Here is a 22,867-nt window from a genome sequence, read left to right on the forward strand (position 1 = left end):
GTGTACTTTTGGTTAAGAGTTGGAAATGAAAAAATCAGGTTGAATGGCTGTCAGGTGCCCTGACATTTGATCAATGGTAGCCCTCTGGAAGAAAATCTACACTGAGGAGTACTGTCCTCAAAGCCACATATTGATGTGGGCTGGTAAAATACTTCTCCTCTTATTTTTTTTAAAAAATATATATTTTATTAAGAATTAATTAAATACAAAGCAATGAGTCCAGACAACAAGATGTATCAATAACTTTTAAAAAAATAATGTTCAATGTAACTATTATATGTAAAAGAGCTCCTAAAAATGTCGGGGACAAGACTATTGATAATTACTTTCCTGTGAGTGATGACCGAGGTAGTATTTTAGGAAAGAATAATCTTCCTAAGCTCCTTCTAGAGGAATTTTATTGATCAATGAGTGCTGTAAATTACCCAGAGGCTTACAAGGTAGCAAGAATTGAGAGGATTCTAGCATTTCAAAAGCTCAAGAAGAAGGACCATTGAAGACACCACTATCCACCTGCAGGGTGGCTTAGAGGAACTCAAATTATTCAAAACTTTGAAGAAACCTTTCAAAGCCTATTGCAAATTACATCTTCAGAGCTCTCAACAGGACCTGTTAAACCAATTGCACATCTCCATTCAAGTCCCAAACTATGCAGGAAGAAATGTTTGCTTATGCCCTGAAAGGCTGAACTCAGAACCTTAATACAACTATAACTCACTTTATATATAACTCACTTTAATGATCTTCCTGAATGAAAAAAAAAATCTGATACATCTTACCTTTCAATATTTTAAACCAGCATGAACCAAAAATTAGTGCAAAACCAAAGGAAGAAAATGCAATAACAGACACAGCTATCTCAGACCCAGGGCTGCTGAGAAAGACTGAAATCAGTCTTTGGTCTCAAACTTTGAGAATCACAAAAGAAGAAGGAAAGATATTCAATGGTTCAGTATTGGTCAAAAAAACCCAACTGTTTGCCATATCTTTTGTATTTAAGAAAGCAAGGTTCAATTCTTGATTCCCTCCACTGTAAACAGAACAGTGTTAGGATGCAAAGACTAAAACATGAAGAGGCTAAAACAACTGGTTGAAAGCTGTGTGTTCCATGAGGTTTGTGTGTAATGTTTCTGCACTGCTGGTTATGTTTTGACACCACAACACTTTTTACCGCAGAGGAATCTGAACTGCTGTGGCCTCCAGATTTCCAGAAGTCAACAGGATCTTTTTCCAGTGACTTCACAGTGGAAGTATACACCTATATGTTCCTCTAATGGGATCTTTGCAAAATCCTCATTATAGAAAATTAATTTCTGTGTCTATGTATTTCTTTTTTCTTTCAAAAGACTATTGCACGAGCATAACTTACTAGCAGAACATACCAGAGACTGAAATAGGCAAATGGGATGTAACAACAATTCTGTGAAACTCAATGAACAGTATATGGTGTTCTCAATTAACTTCTCCTTAATTCATTTTCAATCTTCCTGTCATCTGTTGATGACATAAACTATAGACAGACCCTTCCCTGCTCTGGGCAGGACTACTTCTGTGTCACACTATGCCTATTAAAGAACCACACCACGCCCATCAACTCAGCCTTCCTTGCTGAGTGTGCTTATTCCCCATGAGCTGACAACCAAGAATGACATTTCTGAACTCACTCCTCTTTAGTTTCTCATCTATCACAGCCTCAATAAAAAAGTTCCCATGCATCTTATTACTCACCTAACGTTTGGTGGATCGCAATTCGTGACTGGTGCTGCACAAAGAGGCTTGCTTCCTTGAGTGTGGCTTCTGTACCCTTCTCTTGCAGGCAAACAGTACACCCTTTGGATAACCACTTGTACCTGCACTTCTCTCCATCCCACTGCTCCCTGGCTTTCCACCATTTCAAGCAGAGAATCATTAACAGCACTCAGTGCTAAGGGATTCTGTTTTGAATCACCGTTGTTATGGGTTTGTGGAGCACAAGGAACCTGGTGAAGGAAAACCCATTAAGAGAAACATTCCAGAGAACCTTGAAATTATGTAGAGCTAGAGAGAAAAATGCCATCATGAAAAAATCAAGCTGCAAGTGCAAAGTCAGTTTTGAAATACTTACTGCTGCTAAAGTAACTTACAGACTAGTGCCCAGTTATTTGTTGTGTATTTTCAATAAACACTCAAGAGAGTTGCACACATGGTGTGCTCCCATATTTAACTGGTGCTCTGGACTCAGTTAACTCAACCTCTGAGAGATGAAGTTGACACCAGCAGGAAAACAGAACTGATATTAGCCCTTATGATTCTTCCCCTTGAATGGAGTTTTATTTTGGTGTTCTGTTCCTTCCTCTTCTTAAAAAAAAAAAGTGTAAAATTCATCTTGAATGCTTTCAGACTTTTAAAGAAAGATGGAAATGAACAGGTGTCTAGTTTTATAGACTAGTAAGCTAGTCCTCAAACTTCCATGTTTCAATGGAAAATATTTCAGTGTTAAAGAATTAGATTATTAACAAAAAATACAAATTTTTTAAGCCAAAACTTTATCTTTCCACTACTTTCAAAACATGTTTTATTAATAAAACCTTCCAAACTTGCAAAATAAATTTCATGAATACTACAGTTTGCCTTAATCTAAATGAGAAATGTAATTTACCTTAATTTTAACATAAATATCTCTCGATAAAGACTGTATGCAAGCATAGACTAACATGGTCTATACATATAGGTCCTTTGCAGCATGAGCCAAATTTCTGTTTTCATAATGAAACCTGTTTTTATAAAAAGCTGTTTGCAAAGAAAGGTTTTCAGAGCATCACCGACTGTGCCATAAGTATTATGCACCAATAAAGGAGGAGAATTTGCAGTATTTACAAGAAAATTGTGGTACGACACTGCTCTTTGTCTACAAAGTGGTTGCAGTAAAACTTGTCTACCGAGTTTTAAATGAAGTGGTTTGTTTGTTAGGAGCCATGAGGGGAACAAGTAAATTGTTCTGGTTTTCAAATACCACCGTAGAAGCTTTTTACAAGTTAGAGTTGAAGCAAGAAATTCAATTAGGATTTGATTTATGTAACTTTTAAATTCCCAGGCCTATAATGGGAATTATATATAAAGCAAACACAAAATGTTGACACTCATGGTTCTTCAAACTCGAAGGGCCAAACTTGTCAAATATTAAGAATCATTTAGGTAGCCAATATAAAGCTTTTACAAGAGCCTTACTTTCAGAAAGTGCTGGCACACACTGTGAAGAAAACAAATCTCTTAAAATACCTCGGCTTGTACAACCACAGCTACAGAAATGCAGAGTCAGTAGTCATTTTAATACAAATAAAGTCAAAGTAGGAAAACAAACTGAAGGGGTGGAAATGGGGGGTGATGTTATCAATTGATGCTTTAAAGAAAGGATAGGATCGATAAGCAAATGAGTTAAGACATAGGAATAGTTAAAAGGAATATTTATTTTAGATAGCATCTTGAGTGAGTTAGAAGAAAACAGCTATTTTTTAGCTATTCAGCTATAAAGAACAAGAGAAAAATCAATGAAAAACTAAGTTATAATTACTATTTAGCACAGTAGTGAGATTTCAGCAAAATAACCTCACAGCAGTTCAGCATTTGGATGGACCAAAAGCCTCTACTAAGAAAATATTATTAAAGTAAACACTGCATATTATTCAGCCTTGACTAAATGAAAGGGGCAACCAAACAGGTCAGTAATTTAGAATTTTTGTTTTTCTTACGACTTCCAAACATCTGCTCACCAACTTCTTACCAAGTGCTTATTTGTGAACCAAATGGACTATACCTGATTATCTGAAGACTCCTGGTGTAACTTATCATCAAAGTCATCAAGTCTGAAGGTCTGCGCCAAAGATATAATATTCTTCCTGATAGGCGTCTTTGTAAGACCATATGTCTTCTCTCTGGCTTCTGAATGTTCACCAAGTAGCACCTTCTGGCTAAAGTAGGTGTTCATGATAACAGGAACATCTGCATTTTGGAGAAGCAATTTTTGCCTAGAAAAAAACCAGTTTAAGTGGCATCAAATCCATTACAAGTTAAATTACCGACAAGCACTATTTTAAAATGTGTTTTGCATTGCATTTCTGTCCCCCTTTTTCTACAGTTACCACTAAAACACTGCAGAGGTGTGGTGTTATCCAATTTGCAAATTATCCACACCACAGACAGAGTCGACTTGGATCAGCCGTCCTTAGCTCAGGCATAGCCCTGGGCGATTGGAGACCCACTGCATCCAGAGACAAGTTACACCTGGAAGCCAGCTGAGCTGCCAAGCCCCATGAGCCCCATCTGCCTTCACACAAGTGCTACTTGGTGTCTCCGTGTTGTCAGCACAGACCTGAGAGCACCAGGACCCTCTTAAACCTGCTCCGTGTTACTTCAGACCACTGATCCACTGGACCCAGCCTGACCCTTGCAGGACATTCCCCTCTGGTGAGTGCTTCCCACCAACCCAAATCCATTCTCATACCGCTGGCAGCAAGCTGCTCCTTCCCACTCTATTTTTCTAAAAGCAAAATCCTATGTTTTTCTTACAATATGTTGTATATTATCTTGACTGTGTGTTTTTCACTGTCATAAATGTGCTCTCCTAGATCCAGTTATGGCTTCTAGTGCCAATATAAATTCCCTAACAGCTCCACAAGCAGCAATTTCTTACCCACCAGGTTAAGAGAATGTTTGCATAATCTCTAAACACACAATAATTTCATGCCAAAGCATGTACTGATGTTGGGTTTTTCTTATGCTGGTATCACAATCACACATTTAGAAGTACACTTTTTATACTCACAGGACACACATCTAATGAAGTCAGCTAAAAAAACCAACCAGTAATCTCATTTCCTACAGACCATCAGAACAGACCAAAATCCACTTGGTGACTTTACCACAGTCTGTATTTTTCTTCTATTAGATTTTTATCACCAAGGCATCAAACAACGCCTCCTGCCCCGGCAGCAAAGCTGTGCTGACCTGAATTCACAACTTCAGTCTCTAGACTGCTCAGCAGTTATATTATGGAGATGAAGCAAGTTTCCACATCTGTGACATTGTTTCTCAAAATATAACCATACAGAGTTAAAAAGCAAAATGAAGCAATGAAACACTCAAATATACTTATTTCTGATCTCAGTCCATACAAGGTCTTCACCATGGTCTGTTTTACAACAGGCTCCTTCACTCTTTAGAGAGTGGATAGCTAAAGGGAGATTAATGTATTAATATTTTCAAAGGCATATGAAGAGATGCAGCAAGCTTTAATCTCTGTTATTTTATAATTAGGAAAATGAAACAACAGCCAGATGATCTCTGCCTTCTGAGAAAAAGGATACATTTAAATATAAATTATGAACAAGATGTGCTGCTTCTACTGTGAACACTCACAGAAATTATTATTTGAAACAGAAAATTCATGAAAAGTTACAGCATGAAACTAAGGCCTGAACTTCACCACAAAGAAGCCTTATTGCCATCTGTGACACTTTTTCTCAAAATGTAACCAGACAGAGTTAAAAAGCAAAATGAATCAAGGAAGCACTCAAATATACTTATTTCTGATCTCAGTCCATACAAGGTCTTCACCATGGTCTGTTTTACAACAGGCTCCTTCACTCTTTAGAGAGTGGATAGCTAAAGGGAGATTAATGTATTAATATTTTCAAAGGCATATGAAGAGATGCAGCAAACTTTAAATATAATCTCTGTTATTTTATAATTAGGAAAATGAAACAACAGCCAGATGATCTCTGCCTTCTGAGAAAAAGGATACATTTAAATATAAATTATGAACAAGATGTGCTGCTTCTACTGTGAACACTCACAGAAATTATTATTTGAAACAGAAAATTCATGAAAAGTTACAGCATGAAACTAAGGCCTGAACTTCACCACAAAGAAGCCTTATTGCCATCTGTGAGCTCCCCAGACTTAGGGGAGCAGCAATTCATCTCTAAGGGACACCTAGTCCCTTGACTTCAGATGCAGTTGCTAGCAAAGCTCCCAGTTTAGAGCATGAAAATAGCTCACAAGGCTGCCAAACTGGCATTGCCCGATAACTTTCTGCATTATAGGATTAAAACTGAGGAATTAGATTGGTCAGCAAGCTGAGACTCTCTGATTTACGAGATTTTTCTTTTTTCTAGAGAAAGAAAAGTATATAAATTTACTACAGATCTCAGAACAGTTTGGGCTGTCTTTATAGGCAGATGTGTAATGAAAATTTTAGCACCTTCTTTCTTGAGATGTCTGTGTTCAGATCCAAAGTAAACAGGAAATCTTTCTGAACACGAGACCATTACGTCACCAATGTCAGAAGAATGTTTGCTTGATCTAAAACATCTCATTCTCTAAAAAAAACCACTGACGTTAGCAGCAAATCATTTGCAGAAACTTTGAGGTTTATGGTTTTATTTTTATTTTCCTGAGCAGGCATGTGATCAGGTTTTTTTGTTTTTTTTTAAAGGCAGGTAGGTTTTACTGGTACCAACCCAAATGACGTGTACCTTGGTTTTGCTGTGCTTATGCATTCCATGTCTCGAGTACCTTTATAATCACCAAGAGCTTTCCCGGTGAAGTACTCATTATTTCATCATAGCTTTACATGGGTAGCGCATGAACTACTGGCTACTTGGTATTTCCACAAAGCAAAAATGGGGATATATATATGCTTTCAGGAGAAGCCTCTCACTTCTTAAATGCCATTTGTTCACTAAAAACACTCACTCTCCTGAAGAAATCATTTGTTTTAGACCTGCACAGATGTGCACAGACTTAGCAGTAATTTTTCAGCTACATCAGAGGAATATTCACACACATCTACTTAAATCTTCCCTACTTCTTAATGGACAGATACCTCATGATGAAAAGAACCAGGAACAAATAGAAATTAATCCCCCAAAAAATGAAAGAAATAAGAAAAAAGTGTGTAATAAGCTCACTATTTTGTGTACAGGCAGATGGATAAGTGGAAACATTTTATACCTATATGTACATATATGAAACAGAAAATTATTTATATTTTGCATACAATATATAGAATAATTGTATTGTTTATTTACATTATTACCAGGTTTTATATATTTTTATTCTTCAATATGAGAATTATTAAAATAGTATCATTTAATTGAATGAAAATTATTTTCCCAGAAATTCTTTCTAGTACTGCTCAGCAAAAGCAAGCTCTGTGGAATGGGAACTTTGACTGTCATCACGGCAGAAATTTCTGCATTGCCATTGCATATTGTTCATACAGTTCTTTGCAACAAAGGCAATCATGTTAGAGACACATGTATACCTTAAATTCTTTTTATCAGTTTGAAAGGTGCAGACCAAGGCAAAGAAAGACTATCATGCTGGAAGAGTTGAGAAAAGAAAAATCACTTCCCCAAGCAATCCCCACATGTGCTGCCCCTGTGCCTGAACACACCATAATTGATCACCTCAACTTTAAGCATCTGTTCCAGCTGCAGATTCTCTACACCCAAAAGAAGCCTTATTCTAGAATACAGAATACACGGCAGCATCCTCTTACACACAAAGTGTTAAATGGGCATTGCAAGTCTTCTCTGGCCTCTCTTATATTGCCTCTTTTCTATCTGCTTCATAATAGTTTAAAAAGCTAGTTTTCAAAGAATGAAAGACATCATCTCATTCAGCTAATCCAAACACAATGGAAAAAATTAAAGCTCAGTACAGATCATAAACCCCTCTGAAACAATCCCCCTGTCCTCTCTAATTTTTTCTTGTTCAGCAAAGTATTATTTAAAAGTTGGATTGACTTCCTTAATAACTGCCTTTAGACCTTTGTAATGACCTGAAGTAGAGACTGGGAACTTTTTATACTACAGGGCATTTTTTTCCCGGTATGTAGACAATCAGCAATTGCCGTAACTGGTCACATGCTAAAGGAACATGAGGCAATATTGTTTTTTTTTTTTCTTTTCCAGCAGCAGCTAGCTTCTCTGTCCAAGAACGTAGCTTGCTTTTTCTCTTCCTCCCTCCTATGATGGAAGCTATCTGGCCAAGTAGGCAGCAGACGTTCTTGCCCACTTCTGCGTTAATTGTGGTCTGTCTCCATCCGAGATGCGAAACGCAGCAGAACGTACAGCATGGCACTGGGTAAAGGAGCTGACATTTACATTTGAGGCAGGGTCTTAATCCTGGGGCCAAACAATCAGCAGGTTCGCACTGTGGTCTGCCCTGCACAGCCCATCCACAGCCAGCGAGGAGTTGTGACTCCACAGCAGCAGCAAGCTCACAAACCACACGCTTCCGCTCAGTTCTGCTGACATCAAACGGCACTGCTGGTTCATGAACTTGAGAAGACTCTGGATCACTTCAAATTAGAGAACATATTTTCTTGTTCACTCTCCCTTGGCATTTTACTGGGCTTTTTTTTTTTTTTGCTGTTTTTTTTCTTTTCTTTTACAAAGTGTACAATGCCTAGAGTGTTTTTATGAAGAGTACACTGCATCAAATGAACACCCTTACAACATACACTGTAATAATGAAACAGGCTATTCTCAAGCCTCAGAACAATGATTTCTGCATAACGCAGGTTTAACTTCCATCAACTAGCACAGCAGTAACACATGCAGAACAAGAGCCTGCCAGAGCCTTATGCTGTTGCCCAGAAGTATGAGGAATCATTCCCCTTAGGAACAACATATAGGGCCCATCCCTGACTTCCTAGGAATCACTTGTTTTATCCAATATAGAGGAAGTTGCTCATGCTGCCTCTCGCTTAGGGTTGCATGGCACTTGCAATGCTTTTCTGTGAAATGTCCAAGAAATGCCTGAGCATTGAGCTAATGATAATAATTAAGAAACAAATTCTCCCTAAACCCCAAAAACCTTAAGTTTGGACAGATCTCAGCCCACCCATCACCCAAGGACAGTAACTATCTTCTCAGTATACATCCCAAATCAACAAGCCATTTGTGACAGACCTGCTCTCTGCCATGCCTAGAGATTGCCCAAACACAGAATTTTCATCCACGAGTGAGTAATCTCACGACTTGTGTGTGAGCCTCCATCAGCGTCACTTACTGCCGCTGCAACGCTGCATGGACACTGCAAGTCTGAGTTCACACTTTCACAGTGCAAAACTTCTTCCCATGCCCCGACATCAAAAACAAAAACCAAAAATCAGCTGGTATCTCTTTCTTCGAAATTATCTTATTCAAAGCAATGGATTATTGTAGTACAAGTTCCCAAAGCTGATTGTACCCTTTTCCCTATGGAAAAGCAGCACTAACCATCCAGATCAATGTCCAGAGTCACATCTGGCAAATATACAATTCTCAGCTGTGTCAGATTTCCAAAGAAATGTGGCTTCAACACTTCAGAATAGCAGGTCTGCAGAAGATGTAACAATAAAAAGCTAAGATTTCTGCTTTTAAAGTATGATGCATTTTATTTGTGAATAGAATAGTTAGATATTTGTTTTGTCCCCCTACTGGAAAAATATTTTGCCTGAGGACTCATTCCATGAATACAAGACACAAAGAAAAGAACATATAGCCGTTAAATATATAATTTGTTATAGCCCAGTCTGTTACAATTTGTCACTGAACCTCAAGTACAAAGCAAACTAAGAAAATCAGTAAAACGACATAAGTAATGAAAATAAATATTTTTTATTGCAGTGTAAGTCCTTTCTGTAAAATACTATTGTACTTTTCAACAAAATTACTTGTAAACCTAAGAAATCACTCCAGGAAGAAATTACAGTGCACAAAGCCAACATTTTTATCACTATATCATTTTACTAATTTCAGAGTAATCATATAAACTAACCACTGGCTTGCCATAGTGCTGCCTTTTGAAATCTGACACCCTGTAGCATGAAAAAAAGTTGTATGGAAATGTTCACATTTAAGAAGAGCTCTGCTATAAAAAGCTTGTGGTTAACATTAAGCACTATTATACCACACACCCAGTGCTCTCACCTCTGCAGGGAGCTGCACTGTGTGCTAACTGAAGGGGATGTACAGCTCTTCTGAAGTAGGAAAGCACAGATGGATATCAAAGCAAATCTCCTCCACCTCCAGGAAATTACTGTAATACCAGGCTTTACCAAGACTGGAAAGCAGGGAAGTTTCTCAAAGCTCTCCAGCCACTTATTTTGGCTGTGAAGAAAGCACCTGAAATTGCTAGCATTCTGGACCCAAATTCATCATGATAAGGCTTAACCTTTGGCACCGCCAAAACATAAAATTCCCCTCACAGGCTGTGATTATGTACAAACTGGCATGGGAATGATCACTTGAGCTTACTGGGGTAATATTCCTGAGAGAATTCACTAAAAATCTACTTCAACTGGGATGCCGAGACTTTTTTAACACCTAAGTCAGATACAAAACACTTGGTATTAAAAAACCTGCACACAATGAAACATTAAATGAGAATGTTGCTTTAAAAACAGAACAAAAACATTTCCCCCCACAGTATGAGGGTGTTACAAGTAACTCGGGAGATATAAATATCATGGTTATCTTTTCATAATCAAGATGTTATGAAAGAATTCCAATCTGTGTGTTTACCCCATATATCAACTTGTGTCTGACTAGCTATGAGCTCATTATTCAGATGACTTCTTCCCTCTGTTCCCAGTGCTAAACTGCACGTAGGGTTTGAGGTGGCTGAGGGAGCCACCACAAAGTCCAGGGACATGCCAGAGGGATTCTGAAAGGCAGAAAAAAAAGGAAGCAAGCAAACTGCAAAGTGACATCATGTTAAAACTTGTGGTGAGTGCTAGAGAACAAAAATTACTGCCCTGGTGTGAGATCAGAAGCCCACCCACTCTAACTTAGAGCAGCAAACAGCAAATATTTGAAGACTACGAAAATAAATGCAAGCATCTAGTGAAAGTTCTTCAGAAACTCTCTGGTAACTTCCAAAAACTTTCAGCTTAGGGACTTCCTAAGGCAGAAGTAATATCTCTGTATCTAACAGTCTTTAGTAGACTTTTCTTCCAGGAACTTATCTGCCTGTTTTTGACCACTTGTACATTGACGGCATCCATAACATCCTGCAGCATCCACCATGCTCTACAGTCTAATTACACACATCTGAGAAACCACTTCCTTTGATTTTTTCGATCTGTCACCTAGTGGTTACATTGCTGCCCCCCACTTCTTGTTTTTAAGAGGCAGTGAACAATCATCCTTCCTGACGGCACTTCCTAATACAGACCTTTATCACATCCTCTTCTAGCCACTGCTTTCTCAAGGTGAAGAGCCCTAGTCATCCTAGTCATTTCTCACGGGGAAGCTGCTCCATACATCTCTTCTTGTTGCTCTTCTGATATTTTTCCACTTCTGCTACACATCTTTGGTTTGGAAGACTGAAATCCTCATGTAAAAATGCACCATGAGTTTCTACAGTGACATCAAGATGGTTTTGACTCCATTTCTAGTCAAGTCTTATTTTACCATGTATTCTTCTGATCATTAAATGAAGACTAAGCTGACATATTAATGAAGCTATTGAAACACTAAAAACACTTTCCTGGATACCAACCATCTAGAGTCCATCACTTCACACGTACACTTCACATTTACCTACAATTTCCTAGTAGGAGAGCCTGAGTCCCTCCTCCAGCCCTAGTTCTAGAGCACTAAGAGTATGAAGACATTCCCCTGTCCATAAGACTGTGAGGATGACAGCACACAGTTGAAAAGAAGGGAAATGTGTTCTGTTGTACAGAAGGTGTCCAATTCTCTATTTTCTTCACTCATGGAGATTTGAGACAACAGGTTACACCAACAACTACTGGCAAACATGCAACAAAGGTAAAGGTGCTGTGGATAAGTGAGGTGGCACAGAAACCTCTTTTAGGCAAGGTCCTTTCTGCAGTAATCCACTCACATCAGTGAAGAGAACAATGTTAGTGGCCAGAGTGGAAACTTCTTTACCGAAACATCCTGGCGTAGACATCGCCTAAGTGAAACCTTCTCTGCAAGGGAAGAAGTTCAGCGCCTTGGCCTGCCACAGAAACACCGATTGTATGTGATAAACAAGATACCTTTCTTCTTTTTAGGTTAGAAAACAGCCCTCAACAGTGTGTGTACTTTGAAGTTATCACTCCCAAGAGTAACTTTCAGAGCTTCATTTTGCTTCTATGCAATACCACGTATCTTCTCCATTAAATCACCACAGGTGGATTCTGTGGCACAGCTCTCTCAGTGAAAACAAGGAAAAACATTCTGAGAAATAACATTTAAATTCAACATTCTCCTTAAAGTTATTTTTTTCCTTTTCTGAATCCAGAGCAAGCTTAGTACTCCTGTATTAGTTTAAAGATAGAATTGTACTGAACAAGCAAAAAATTCTAATTCTAATATTGAAATCTTAGATGGTCTGGAGATCACTGATAACTTGGCTTGTTTTATTTAACTGAATAGTTGCAATGACACTTAGCAACCAGATCACATCACATTTGGGGGAGTTTTCATACTGCATCACACTATTCTTATATGCCCAAATTTCTTTTTTAGATTCATGTAAGAGGGCTGGTGACTCAGCAGAGCAGAATCAATAATGCAATGAGATGGATGAACCCCTGGATTGTTTTTGTGTGATCCCATTAGACTTCAGCGTCTACACAGCTCCAGCATGGTCTAGGTTTACTTTTCCATTTCAAAGAATATTTATTTTTAGAAAGAAACAGTCTTTCATGCTTCAGAGAGAAAAATTTTAGAGGCATAGTGGAAAGATGAAAGCCCTTATTATTAAACTTAAAAAAAAAAAAAACAACCCAAATCAGAAAGTTCTGCCTCTATTCATTATATTTTAAATACTTCAACATCTACCAACCCAAAAAGCCAAGTTTCCCTATCACAATTCTATATGTTGCACAGTCATATGAACACAACTCCATAAAACTAATCAATCAAAACTAATTATAAGCTAAGCTGAAAGAAGTGGGGAAACACCAGACATATCATTACAAAAATAAAACCTAAGAATAACCTTTTCAGAACAAGAAAGAGATCCGTATTTTTTAAGGGGATCTAAGAAAACAGAATTGCAACTCAAGTCATTGCTTGAAGCACTATCACAATAAAACCTCTACAATATTGATACACACACACCTGCAAAAAAAAAAGACCATCAATAACTTGTGAAAACTGGCAAGAGTCCGCACAGCAATGTGACTTATTATCATACAAGGGACAGTTTTCTGACAAACCCCTTCAGTTAAAGCTCACTGCAGAAGTAACCCACTTCCAAAGGAGAGGAGCATTTTGGAGCAGGGGTATCTCTCACTACTGCACTTCCCTCCCTTGCCAAAAAAGCAGAAACAAAGTCTTTGAAGTTGTGGGAAAACACCTGTGAAAATATACAGATTTTGGAGAAAACTGGTGTGAGAGACATAAGGTGGAAGGTGTGCCATCACAGACATCTTGGCCATGGCAAGAACCCTGACATTTAAAGTGAGAATGACATTCCAAGAACAATAGTGAAATTTGCCAGTCCAGAGAAATGTTTATGCAATAAAGGGTGAAACAACTCCACTACACACACATTTCCTAAGCAAACAACTATGAGTTAATCGAGGGCTTAAATATATCCTATAGTGTTTAACAAAGGATGCCATCCCTATTCTCAGGCTTGGAGGCGAGTTTTGGAAGCAGGGATTTTGCAGCCAGATTTGAAAACCTGAGAAATATTAACCTAAAGAAGGAATGCTGACTGACTTGTTATAAAAGAATCACCATGCATTTCACTTTTCTTTTCAATACTTTCCACTCTCTACGTACCTTCACCTAAAATAACAGCAAACAGTATCACTGTGCAAGATCCCAGGCTTTATGTGACATAGACAAGATCTGAATGGCCTCTGGTTTCGAGTCAAGTCATTGGCTATCACAGGCAAAACCAGGAGAGAAGTAAAAAAAAGGACAAAATTATCAAGTTCCAGCAAAATGACCTGCCTTTTCTCCCAATACAGCTGAAGCACTAGTGGTAAGAAACCACCTTCTACACTCCAAAAGAAACAAGTTTGTGCCAGCAGATAATGGTCCTCACATACAAGCTGAAATTCTTTATTTTTTCCCATTGTGGTGGCTTGACTCTCCCTGATTGCTTATGCATTTATTTAATCTTTTATTTAAAGAGTTTCCTCTTCTTGTTCATCCAGGCCAAGGGCCAGCTTCTCTTACATCTCCTTTCCCAAAGAGTGCATCCTCTGTGGTCCACAGCTGCCCTGCCACACCCTTCCCTCAGTGCTCCCCCTGATGCTGCTGCTCTGCTTCATACTCTCATTCATCTGCAATTCAAGATGGACCTAAATAAAAACGAACTTGTTCAACTGCATCACTAAGCAGGACATGGAAAAAAACATATATAAACACAATGATACTAGAGCAGTTTTGCTTTAAGTTCCACAAGTATATATATTTAGGATGTTGTATTTTGACATGTATTCATACATCTGTTTTTAAAACAAAGGTACTTGTGTTCTTTACTCTCCCCTCTATCAGTTGGTTAAAAAAAAAGAACCATACCTGAAACCACTGTGAAACTGTCTAGTACAAATACTGTTGAAAGAGGAGTCTCTGGGCTGATTTCCTGTATGTAAATGTGCTCAGCTGAAAAAATGTCCAGGGCATGATTCCCAGACTACGGTACAGGAAAAAAGAGGAGTTCCCTGGCTCAGTTACCATCAGAAGGAAGACACAGGGACTCAAGCAGGGAAAAGAGGCCAGCTCATGACTCTCATATGTGCGTGCACATACACACATATGTATGTGTGTATGAAGAAGTGCAGGCACATGTGTGTGCTCTCCCTTCCCTGCCTTGCCTCTGTACTGGTGGGGTGGGAGAGCTGGCGCAACATCCCCTCAAGGGAACAAGCCCTTGAGAGATCTGATATGACATTTTTACATTCAACTGACTGCATGCAACATTCCTTTAAAAAAATATATTATCTGTTTGCTTGCTTGAAGCGTCACAAAGATAATATTCACGTCTGTGACCCTGACTGTCTCTGGTCAGGAGGCAGAGAGATTGTGCAGAGCGCGTTGCCTTCCAGCACCCCCGGGATGCCTGCCAGAGAACAGAGCTGCTGTCCCAGAGGAGAGGGTCAGATCCCCTGCTAACACTGTCAGCAGTCCCTCTGGTGACTACTGAGGAGGTGAATGGCACACACAGGGGACTTGGCTTGCACAGTCCCACATCTGCGTAACTGACGTACAGAGCAGAAACTCCACTGCCCTAAATCTGGGGAAAGAGTATTTTTTTTCTTTAGAGAACCTTATCCTCAGATCACTTGTCTTTCCATTTCTTCTTTATCATTGTTGACCTCCAAATTCCTACACCACCACCCTCTTTCAGCATCTACCAAAACATTCATATCTGTTTTCTACATTGTGGTTACATGTCCATGTGGGCTGAAAATCCTTTAAAGAATCTTATTTAAACACAGCTTCATCATTCAGATACTGTTTGGGCAATGAGCTATGCAGAGCCAAGCAGCATTACAGAATCTTATTTCAAATCCTGTTTCCACTACCGGAGCACTCATTTTAAAGTGAATCTAAATTACTGCCTTTCCCATAAAAACTTGCCTAAGTGCATTTTAAAATGAATGTTGCCAAGTGCAGAAATGTAACCTCTGCCCTTGGAAGTCCTTGAATTAAAGTTTGCTGAAGGCTGCCAGATTAATCCAGGGTAGAATCAGTCTGTGTTTGTTCAGTCCTTCTGCTTTCCCACCCAATGTGCACTCCTGGAGATGGGGTACCCTGATGAGCAGAACTATTGTTTCACCTGATAGGGCTGATCTGTTCATCACATCCACCACTGTTTGTCTCCACACCAGTAAGGACATAAGCTAACAGAAAAGATGACTGTCAAAAGCATCATGTGCATTTTTCTGTGTCTCAGGCTCATCCTGTCATGCCAGTGGTCTGTATAATACCTCCTGCTGCCACAGACCATGACCACAACTGATCATGTAATGACAGTAATGAACCTAAGTTTGGTGTATGAGTATACAACTCCCTAATTTTATAAGCTTGTCACAGAACATGTCGAAAGCTTGAGATGCAAGCAGATTTCACCTTTTTTATTCTGAACTTTTTCTGAGACTGCCATTTTTATTTAACTCTACTCTGTAAAGGTTAAAAAAAGGAGTTTCTCTCCTGTGCTGTCAGAGGACACACAATAAACACAACTGTGGCAGCTTAGCAGTCATTTGTAAAGTTTTTCCAAACTACCTTTTTCAGGTTCTTAAATCAGCAAAAGCCCTGTCTAACAGCCACCAAACAATTTTTAAAATGCAGTAAAATCACATATCCATTACAAAAGATGTACTTATGTGATTTTGTTGGTTTACTTCTGTTTAGATAATACAGCTGCATACAAATTGCTGTTGCATTTTAATAAAATTGTAATGTTAACAAGGTCCACATGGAAAGCACAGGTAGCTATAACTTCGAGTAGGCTTAGACAGGAAAAAGGACTATGCTAGATGAGAAAACATAGCAAAAGAATATTCCAAGTTAGTGATTCAAGCAGCAGAATGAATGGCTGACAAAATTTTAAGCAAACACTTTGCCTCTGTGCTCACTTCTATTATCTTCTGTAAGGGTGAGCCTCTATCATGCTTCCACTGCACCTAGTCTTGGACTTTATCAAGAAAGTTACCCTTTCTGAAAGGGTAATAATATCTTTTTGCTGCCGTAAGAAACTCTGCCTTACAGAGAACACTGCAGGTGGGAAGATTAAAAAAAAAATTAAAAATCCACCTAAACACAGACCCACTTTTCAATACTGCTTTCATTTTCTGTTTTGTTCTCACTATTTTTTCTTTCTTCCCAGAAATATTCTTGCCAGCTGTTTTGCTGTCTCTCAGTATTCCATCAACAACCCAATATCACCATGTGGTGCTGGATCTCAAAGGCAGAATTAAAATTAACAGTGTTATGATTAAGTGCCAGCTGAAGAGACACAGCCACAAAACCAGACTCTGTGGCTGAGAGCTCATGGCCCCACTCAAGATGCCCCTGAGCACTGAAATTTTCACCCTTTTCTCCCCAGAGCCAGGAAAAGGATGGCACTTCCAGAAAGAACAGTCCCCCTAGGATGACAAAAAAGTTTCAACACTGAGTCTTATGAGCATTGTCTGGTTCCCCAGTGAAAAAACATAATCCAGTTCTGTGCTGATGCATGCATGGGAAACCTATACATGGAAAATGCAGCTCAGATGAAGGCCAGTGGGATAAACACCACAGGCATGTGCAGCCATGGTATTGTCATGCTCAATATGGAAAATATTCCACAGGCTGGCACATTCTTCAAATAGTTTTTCAAAATAATTATTACCACTTAGACAACTATAACTTACAACAAATTAAGCAAATGCAATGAAATAAATAAATTCCCGAGTTATGTCCCATAACCTCACCCACTTATCTTGAAAAGCAAGTCAGTTAGCTTTACTGCCAGTGCTCCTCACTGCCAGATTAAGGTTGCTATGGGGCACACAGTATTTGATTAAAGCAATTATATCTGCTGGCATATACATATGTGTTTGTTTTATGCCATGGAAATATCTCCGTGCTTTTCACAGAAACTGGATATAAAAGTTACACATAGAAAACCCAGTAGCTGTGAATGCCCTCCTCCCAAACTGTAAACATAGCAGGAGACTTCTAATGTTTGTTTGAAAACACTTGCCCTAAGTGATAATCCTGATGGAAAAAAGGAAGTAATTTTGCTTACTCCTTGCCTTCAGGTGGCTCATTAAAACACCTCTTATGAAAGAAAGAGAATATGGTTCTTTCTTGACTTTATGCTGAGGCTAACCTTCTTTGGGGAAGGATCCTGGCAGCAAAAGAGTGTAAACTCCATTCTTTGTTTTAATTTAGAATTTAATTTGTCAGCAAAACCAAAGTTCATAAAGAAGGCAAATTTTGACAAATTGCAACTGCCATGAGCTCTGCTAAGAGCAGGATGTAACATGAATGTGATTCTTCAAGAGAACAAATTATAATCATTGCATCCAAACAAAAAATGCTTACATTAATAAGTTTGTTCTACAGTTTGCCAACTCTTCAGGCTGGGTACTAAGGAAAATTTGCTAACCTCACATTCATAAGATAAAGGGATCTGCAGCACATCTACTACATGTCAGCAGGACAAGATGACAGTTGTCCTGTTGAGTTTTTTGGATTACAATTAGCCTTCTCTTGCACTATAACTACGATATATTAAATCTGAGCACACCTCTAAACAAAAGGAGGTAATATAAGCAAAGCAGTTTTCCAAATCTCAGAAACCTTATTCACCTGAATCACTTGCACCAACAGAGAAAATGTGTGCTTATAAAAATAGTAATTTATTTGTGTATCTAAAATAAAATACAGCACATGTACTAGGTACAGACTAAGAAAGTCTGCTGCTCATTTCAGCTATAGTGTACTCACAAAAGTAAATGCTTAAGATATACTGTGTCACGGGGATGGGTAGCATGGTAGAGTCTGCAGGGAAATGTAATCTACTACATTAGTATTACAAAGACATCAGTAAATTGCTGGAGATGTTCAAAGCCTAAACACTTACCAGACATTCAAGACTGGGATTTACCTAGCTAACTTTATCAACCGGTCCCCTAGACTGTCTTTACAAAGTCTAGCAAAAACAAACTTCAGAATGAGGTTCATATGATGTCCTTAAGAGGAGAGGAGACACACTTCAGAAATGCCAACTTCCTTCTCCTTGATTCCTGCAAAAGGATGGCAGGCCCATACTTGCACAGCTGTACCACAGGTGCCTTGAGTTGAATGCTGCCTGCCAGGCTGCTCAGGCAGGGCCAGCACAGCACAGGGGCAATCTGTAACCCAGCAATCCCCTTGTCAAAACAGGAGAGATGAGCTGTGGTTCTCACAGCATCAGCTGCTCTCAGCATTGCAAGCTCCATCATCACATCATGGGAGGCTTCACTGGCTTATGAAAAATCATAATGACATCTTACTACAAACTGCTCCCTGCCTCCTGTAATTAAATGTACTTCTTGCCCAAGAGGGAGATCTTCCCCATCTATGTCTTCTTGATGCTAGGAACAGGGAGGTCTTTTCATCATCTACTTTTGTGGATAGAGAGAGACAGCTAAGGGAAGAAAACTTCATTCCCATTTCTGGGGTTTTTTTTCACTTTTCAAACATAAAAATGCTGCTGTAGAATTGCATGAAAATCGAACTAAATCACTCACAGAGAAACCACACAGTTTTTTCCATGTCCAACCAAATCAGACGTTATGTATCAAGAAAAAAACCCACTTAAAAACTAGCACAGTACTGCACCAAAGAAGTGCACCCCATGTTCTCCTAAATGCATCCAAACTCCATGAGATAAACTGAAGAACAGTTGTAGAAATGGGAATAACACTGGCGTCCAGCACAGCCCCACGCAGAAAAGGCACAAGTGACGGCAAAGAAGCAAAGAGCACAGCAGATGTAGTGAGGGTACAGCCACGGCCATTGAGCCACGAAGTGTAACACACCCAGGAGCACATGGTGTGCAGTTCATTCTCCTCCAGACCCAGCTGCAGTGGCTGAACAGGATGGCTGCCCCTCTCAGCTGCTCAGCACAAGTACTGCCAGGACCTTACCATCCCCATGGCAGAGCTCTAATCATTTCAGTGCAAAGGCAGCCAGGTTATCATGAACTGACTTCAATCATCAGTTCCCACTCAGCTCTCAGATTTCACACTAATGTGCATGAAGGACTTTCACACATTCATCTCCACTCTCTGCTGGCATGGGGCAATGGTGTCCAGCAAGACATCAGGAGTGAGGGCTGGCAGTGTCAGTGGCAATTCACGCTGCGGACAGACCTGCTGCAGCTTCCTCTCTGCCTTTGTCTCTCAGCTGCTCTGGGATATGCTGGATCTTGCTGAACCAATTCACTCAGTAGTATGTAAAAAAGTCATACTTCTACCCCCTCCCCACGTTTCTAATAATTTATTTTCTGATTAGTCCTCTACTGGTTTAGTGATATGGATCACCAGCACCCAAGTACTGCAAGATGATACAATGCTGGAAGCACATGGAATGGCCAAACTTTGCCCTATAGAAACACTTTATGTAAGTCACTGAAATAAATTATGCTGCAAATTATGAGTAAATTAAGCTGTAAAGGGGTAAAAAAATACTCCTGTTGTTCAGAACAATCAATCCCTTTTTTTTTCCTCTGTCAATCCACATTAGACTGGTAACTTGCTGCTTGCAGAATGGTCTCTGAACACTTCAAGCAGACATGGCTCCTATTGTGCTCCTGGGCTACAGTTTATTATCTTGTTTTTTTTCTGCTCAATGCAGTTATTTTTTTGAGAGAAGAGAACAGAGTGAATGAGGATAAAGCAGAGAAATAAACAGGAGCCAAAATCTCTCCCTGTCTACAACAAAAACACGTCACTAGCAACCACAAAGGATATTAAAATCAACAGATAAAGGTCAGATAAAACACAAGATAAGGTAGTGCGCACATTAGTATCTCAAAGATGCTATTACAAGGTTAATCAGTTATGCTGGCAAGATTTAGGTTTGAGCTATTTGGTGCCTAAGAAATAGAATCAAAATAATTTATTTTTACTTTATAAACAAAATGTAAATCAGCCATGAAATTACTACTTCACAGAACAAAATTAATATAATGCACTAAAATCTAAGTTCAGAGTCACAGCTCCCTAGTGTTTTTGAAACTGGTACAGCTATACACAGTACAGCTGCTCCCATGCAAAGCAGAACTTCAAGTTTTTAACACAGGTAAGCCTTGTGCCAGTTGATGGCAAATAGAAGAGTGTTTGGTATGCTATATTTTTGTCATCATTTAGCTACACGGTCTGTCCTTGGCTGTTTTCAGGAATGCTATTGAATACAGTGAACTAGAGGTTTCTTTACATTTTCATCTTACAAAACTCAAAAGTTCAGAATTTGCATTATGACTGATTCTGCAATTTCTCTAAATTTTTGATCCTACTATATGTGTATGACTGAAACTCAGAATAAAATATCAATTGCCTGTTTCACCTAGGGGATGGCTCCAGGTTTTCCATGACTGTTCAACATAAGGGTGGCTGATTCTTCCTTGGCTGTTTTCAGGAATGCTATTGAATACAGTGAACTAGAGGTTTCTTTACATTTTCATCTTACAAAACTCAAAAGTTCAGAATTTGCATTATGACTGATTCTGCAATTTCTCTAAATTTTTGATCCTACTATATGTGTATGACTGAAACTCAGAATAAAATATCAATTGCCTGTTTCACCTACGGGATGGCTCCATGGTTTTTTTCCATCACTGTTCAACATAAGGGTGGCTGATTCTCGAGCTGAGGGGAAATTATTTAGGCTCATGTCATTACAACACAACAAAGAAGAAAAGCAATTGACAATATTTGTTCAGAAATCTTTGCAATTGCAGCTTTCACAGCAGTAATTCTTGAGAAAGATTTGCAGGCACAAATCAGAACACAGTGCTTTTCCCATGGCCTGCCTGTGCTCTTGGCAGTGCTCTCTCTCGAGCCTGCTCAACATAACGAGGAGGCAGAGTCTGAAAGACAGGGTTAAGTCTAATTATTCAGCCAGATACATCAAAGGGAAAGTTACCATGAGTATAAAGTAAGCCATATTTCAGTATTTAAGAGCCCAGTATACAGCTTAAGGAGAACTTGAACTCCACCTTGATCAAACTATTACCTCTGCTATGTATTATTCACACAGCAAGAGTCTTAATTGCCCAGACACTTTGGCAACTTTTTTCTCTCTGTTGAAACCAACCACACAAATCTAAAATGCCTATTTTCAACAGAAGTGTACTGAAACACACACTAGAGATATTAGTTGTCAAGTGTGCAGCAGAATGCTTCACATTTTGTGAATTACAGATTTGTAAAGCTCCATGAGCCTGTCAGTATCAGCGTGTCCTGGCAATAGCAATCCCTCCCTTCCCAGCCTTCAGTCACTGCTTTGTTGACTGTTTGTGGGCATACGTGGGTGTATTGGCCTCCAACAGACAAAGAAAGTGCATAAGGAAATCCAGGTGAAGCTGAAGTGAAAGAAAGACTTTCCCATTTAGTACTGAGAACAATTAGCAGTTCCAGCACTCTCACTCAACTCACTCAAATTAAATATGCTGCAGTGCCACTCTGGAACTGCGTTTCCAAAGTGCAATAATCTTGTATTGCAACCATTCACTTTACAACAATATTTTGAAAACATAATTTAACTCTGAAAACTTGTATCTTATGCTAATAAACTATTTCTTTTTGCTTACCTGTTACTTACTGCTTCACTGTTGCTGATATGCTACATAAAATCTGGAAATAAGAAATTGGTTTGAGCTAGTCCTGCAGATTTTAAGAGGGCAATCATGCCTAGGGCAGGTTCAAAACGGAAAGGAGAACATCAGTGAATTCTCTGAACCTCTTTGCTAAACAGATAGATTTGCTGAACCAACCTTGTTCAGGACACTTAGCTTTAGAAGAAGATGGAGCTAGTAGCACAACTGGAAACCCAGCAAAAGTAGTGCTGTGTCTAAGAGTGCAGGATGTCTCCTCTACTGAACAAGGCATTTCATAAAATAAAAATTGTTACTGTGTCAGCATCTAAAGATGCAGTTGGTAAGCTGCCTAAAAATTATGTCTAGTTCTTTAACAGTGCTATTCCTTGAAGATTTTAGAGTAATGTATGAAACTTAAAAAGTTCACATAGCAGTACTAACTAACAGCATCTTACAACTCCTGCTTTAATAAAAGTGTTCTTTTCCTTTACCTCATGAAATGAAAATAGAAGGTAAAGGGGATAGTAATTTGCCTAAAGGAACACAGAAAAGGAACCTCTAGGTTCAC

General features: G+C 39.0%; 1 protein-coding gene across 2 annotated transcripts in view; it reads right to left on the minus strand.

Moving 5' to 3' along the window:
* SPIDR (scaffold protein involved in DNA repair) overlaps positions 1-22,867 on the minus strand; it is a 195,889-nt gene that overhangs the window by 64,607 nt on the left and 108,415 nt on the right. For both annotated transcript variants that reach the window (XR_005626834.1, XM_039702841.1), the window contains exons 9-10: positions 3,794-4,004; positions 1,729-1,979 (exon numbers count right to left, since the gene is read on the minus strand). Coding sequence is in view for 1 of the 2 variants with exons in the window: in XM_039702841.1 (XP_039558775.1) it covers positions 1,729-1,979; positions 3,794-4,004 (462 nt within the window). In the remaining variant the exon portion in view is untranslated. The remainder of the gene's footprint in view (positions 1-1,728; positions 1,980-3,793; positions 4,005-22,867) is intronic.

This window comes from Passer montanus, unplaced genomic scaffold, assembly GCF_014805655.1.
Source record: "Passer montanus isolate IOZ18808 unplaced genomic scaffold, ASM1480565v1 scaffold16, whole genome shotgun sequence".
NCBI classification, from domain to species: Eukaryota; Metazoa; Chordata; class Aves; order Passeriformes; family Passeridae; genus Passer; species Passer montanus.